This window comes from Limulus polyphemus, unplaced genomic scaffold (genome assembly GCF_000517525.1).
Source record: "Limulus polyphemus unplaced genomic scaffold, Limulus_polyphemus-2.1.2 Scaffold2083, whole genome shotgun sequence".
NCBI classification, from domain to species: domain Eukaryota; kingdom Metazoa; phylum Arthropoda; class Merostomata; order Xiphosura; family Limulidae; genus Limulus; species Limulus polyphemus.
In genome coordinates, this window is record NW_013667693.1 from 30,348 (window position 1) to 35,370 (window position 5,023).

Below are 5,023 nucleotides of genomic sequence, written 5' to 3' on the forward strand. Positions count from 1 at the left end.
CACCAATCCGATTGATAATGTATCACCAACTTGATTAACATTGTAACCACCAATCCGATTGATAATGTATCACCAACTTGATTAACATTGTAACTACCAATCTGATTATGTACCACCAACTTGATTAACATTGTAACCAATCTGACTGATAATGTATCACCAACTTGATTAACATTGTAATCACCAATCTGATTGATAATATATCACCAACTTGATTAACATTGTAACTACCAATCTGATTGATAATGTATCACCAACGTGATTAACATTGTAACCACCAATCTGATTGATAATATATCACCAACTTGATTAACATTGTAACCAATCTGACTGATAATGTATCACCAACTTGATTAACATTGTAACCACCAATCTGATTGATAATGTATCACCAACTTGATTAACATTGTAACCACCAATCTGATTGATAATGTATCACCAACGTGATTAACATTGTTACTAGATATTAATTGAATTGTAAATTATCAATTCATGTGAATATGACTGAAAAATTTCATTTTGTCTGAAAAGGTGGTGTCTATTTATTTGTGACCATGCTGTGTAGAGCAAATGTAACAATTCTCAAATTAGGAGTTTTTTATATTACCTTATAAAGTTAACAACTTAAACTTGTATAATATTAAATTTGACTTATTAACTACGTTTTTGATGCCAAGTTTATTCACATATCATGAAAATAATGTAGTTTAATTAAATTTTGAATGTAACTCAGTAAAACATCATGACTTATGCAGAAAAGGGTACTTGTATAGAAAGAGTTAACAGCAAAAAAAAGGTTTGAAAATAACTTGCAAGTTGGAAGCATGTATCTGTATATTCACCAGTAAGATTTATCTCTGAGATTTGTTGATTGTATATGTTCAGTATTGTGTATAAGTGAATCGTTAAACATTTTTTACGTTATCCATGTCTACATGCATAACTATATTCTCAGTACATTGGTAGATGTTGGATATGGTGTGTATATATTAGTGTGAAGCTCTTGTAAACATTTCCTGAGTGTGTCCAACACACTTAGGACTTGAAGTTAGTCTACATGCATAACTATATTCTCAGTACATTGGTAGATGTTGGATATGGTGTGTATATATTAGTGTGAAGCTCTTGTAAACATTTCCTGAGTGTGTCCAACACACTTAGGACTTGAAGTTAGTAAGTCTGCTGCATGATGTAAAAAAAATCAGGCACATTATTATATTTCAATCACTGAATGCTGTTTTTGAAGGCCTGGCATTACTGATCTGTATAACACTTATAACTAATCAAGTAGTGTTGCATCCTAAAACTAAGACATTAATGGCTTATATAGTGGTGGTGGTCTGAATTGTAGTTTAACAAGGTATTTTATAAATTTTATACTATATCCAATCGTAATATACCTCTTATAGAAAATGGATTCAGAATTTTAAGGTTTCTACATCTTCTGCATATGCAAACAAACATGATCAGTAAAGACAGAATATAAATCTTTTGTTTTTTCCTGACAGCTATTTCATTTTTTAGGGCAAGACTTTAATATTCTTTTTATTTTGTTAATATAACATGAATTTCAGTTTTCATTATCTGATTTACAGGCAATTCCAGGTTTTTCTTAGATCACCCTTTCCCTTTTATCTTTTGGACAAATATGAGCATAACACAAAGAGCTATCTTTCAGGTTTCTAGGAGACTACTCAATCAAGCTAACCAGCTTATTTAACTTGTATGTATGGGATTGTATAAAATGAGTTTTGGGACTGTTGCTTGTTTAAGTGTGTGTTTTTAAATAAAAACTTAATATAACCACTGTATTTCAACAAGTCGGTGACATGATTAATATTCTTATTGTTTTGTTTCCAGGCACAGTATGCTAGTTTAATTCACTAAAGCTATGACTTAAGAGTGATAAACCTTTGATTTCAGGCAGGAATCAATCCAGTTGTTGTTGTTTTTTTTTTTGAGGTATGATATTTGGCCTATTCCAATAGCAAAATTTTCATAACTTCGCAACAGAATTATTCAGTTTTTTATTTTTTTTATTGTGGATCATAGTAAAATAACATATGCTGCAAATATTTTAAGAAAATAAAAGCCTAATTCAATAATTAACTCTCAGAAATCCTATCAGACTTTCTGTGTGTAATTAGATGAATGTTTTATTCAAACATAGTTTAAATACTTTTGATCAACATAACTGTATTAAAATGAACAGCTGCTGTTTCTTCACTTATGAAGAGAACAAGTGCTGTGTTCTGGATGAGTTTATAACAAATCTTGTTGACATTAATAAAAGAAGTAGGAGTTTCAACACATGTTTCCATCACTTGGTTGTTGAAAAAAACAGATGTTGATGTTTACCTAAAATGTGACATTATAATATTTTATACAGACTACCTTTTTTAATTAAAAAATATTGGTAAGATAGTTACATACTGTAACAATAAGTGTTTATTTACACAATTAGTAGTTATACACCAGTCAAAAAACTGAACTGCCTTGACTTAACAGAAACTTAGTACTTGTGTACGCTGCATTTTACTTTGTTTGTGCACATCATAAAACGAAGAGAAAGTTTGAAAGGTATACTAAATTGATAAAATTAAAATGGTTTTATAATTTTTTTTTATCTGTACAGTAACAAGCATAAGTGTAATATTTATTTTTAATGTTCAATATAAACATTATTCCATGTAACTGTGTATCTACTGTCCTGTGTTTCATCATGCTTTCTCTATCTGTGTAAACAGTGGGAACATAACTAATTGATAAAATCTATCCAGTGTTGTTTATACAGCTGAATATAGTTTGTTATATTTAGAAAGTGAAATCAGTATGTAGTATTGTCATCAAATGGATTTTTTTGCTTATGTTTTAATAAATAACAGCAATGAGCTGTGAATGTGTTCATGTTTTAAGTATTTTTTGCCACTATTATAATGTTTGTCTAAAAGTTACAGATACAACTTGATGGAGAAAAAGATAAGTGTACTTTGCTTGTACTCTGTCATGGTATGTCACCGTTAAACTTTACAACTGGAACTTTACTGTTTTGTTATAAGTTTTACAGTGATTTGTAAATGTTGTGAATCTTGGAAATAAATCTCAAAACTCATTTGAGTTCATTCAAGAATTATAGCTGGTATCAGACAGTGAGTTTAATTTTCACATTGACACTGTAGACTTGCTTCTATAATAACAAGTTAAGTATTATTTTTTGTTCCGAGTATCCAGTACATTATGGTATATACAGCAAAAACTACTTATCAGAATGTAACTTGTTATAATTTTCTTTATTGTTCTCAGTTTGTAGCCACTGTATATAAAAGCTTTAATTTCTAGTTACAAGTATTCTATTTAATAAAAATACTTTCCATACTTGTGTGTGTTAAAACAGTTGCAATTGTGCTTTAGTTTTACATATTCTGAAACTGGTTGAAATTGGACTTAATGGAAGATGAATGGTTACTGAAGCAGAAAGTCAGGCAATGAAACTTGTAAAAGTGAATGAAAGTTAATTTCTACTTATATTAAATTTTAATGTTTTAACTAACTGTATCATACAAAACTTGTAGAAAAATTTTATCTTATAAGAAATGTAGGAATTGTACATTATCCTGTGAATTATCTGAAGGAGATAAAAACAGATTGAGTAAACTGTTACTTGCTTGTTAAAGTGCTCTAGTCAACTTATTTAATTAATTGTGAAATGGTGTACAAATTTAAATCACTATATATGCATGTTGTGGATATTGAGATTTTGCTGCTTTCATGATGGAGGTATTACTCTTCAGTAATTTGTAAAGCTCCACAACACATTACATATACAAAAATCATAAAAAAAGAAAAACTTGTAAGAAAGCTGAATCCATTCATTCTCCTCCTTTCTTTACTGTTTTATTATTATTTTTGGTATAAAAATATTTCACTTTTAACTAGCAAACTGCTTGACCATTTGACACCAAATCTAGCAGTACCTTTAGCCCCCAATGAGTGATATTGGGGATCAACTTTCAGACCTGCCTGCAAACCATGTTACCTCTCTGGGGTTCTTATGTTTTCCCTGTACTTTGAATTGGTAAGCCAGCTAAGAAGAAATTTGTGTTATTTCTATACATGATCTAAAAATACATGTAAAAACCTGTTATCTCTCTCTCATTTGTTTTAGCCTAAAGAAACTCGAAATAATGTAGAGGTTAGTCCAGAGAGTGGAGTTTTAGTTCAGGACATTGCAATACGGCTTGAAGAAGAAGGGGGTTGTGGCCTGGTGGTTGATTATGGTCATGATGGTAACAAAGGCGACACCTTTAGGGTAAGAGAAAATTTACAATAAATTAGTGGCAGCAGTTTGAAATTTTAAGTTAACTTTTAAAAAACAGTTCATAAATTTATTCTCTCAGTGTTATAATTTTGTGAGAACAAGTATTTATGCTATTTATTAACACCTATTAGTTGAGATATGATATCCATACATATATGGATATACAGAGAAAGAGAGAGAAATTGCAGTACAGTTACAGCTTCAAACTAAAAATAATTCTTGATTCTAATCCTTCATGATTTTGCTTTATAATTGTGATTTTACTACTCAGTAAATAATTTTTTTCACACGTAAGGTATTGCTGCAAATTTTCATTATTACAATTGATTTTGGCTGAAGTGAAGGTTAGGGATATCAATCAGATTGGTGGTAACAATGTTAATCAAGTTGGTGATATATTATCAATCAGATTGGTAGTTACAATGTTAATCAAGTTGGTGATATATTATCAATCAGATTGGTGGTTACAATGTTAATCAAGTTGGTGATACATTATCAATCAGATTGGTGGTTGGATCTTCCTTTCACTTCATGGAGTTCGTTGATCCTTTGGGGCAAACATATTTAATAAGTCAAACTTTAATATTATACAAGTTTAAGTTGTTAACTTTATAAGGTAATATAAAAACTCCTAAGTTGAGAATTGTTACATTTGCTCTACACAGCATGGTCACAAGTAAATAGACACCACCTTTTCAGAAAAAA

General features: G+C 29.9%; 1 protein-coding gene across 2 annotated transcripts in view; it reads left to right on the forward strand.

Annotated features, from left to right (window-relative positions):
- LOC106465875 (protein arginine methyltransferase NDUFAF7, mitochondrial-like) overlaps window positions 1-5,023 on the forward strand; it is a 40,350-nt gene that overhangs the window by 26,744 nt on the left and 8,583 nt on the right. For both annotated transcript variants that reach the window (XM_013926116.2, XM_022393831.1), the window contains exon 8: window positions 4,166-4,309. In XM_013926116.2, the coding sequence (XP_013781570.1) occupies window positions 4,166-4,309 (144 nt within the window). The remainder of the gene's footprint in view (window positions 1-4,165; window positions 4,310-5,023) is intronic.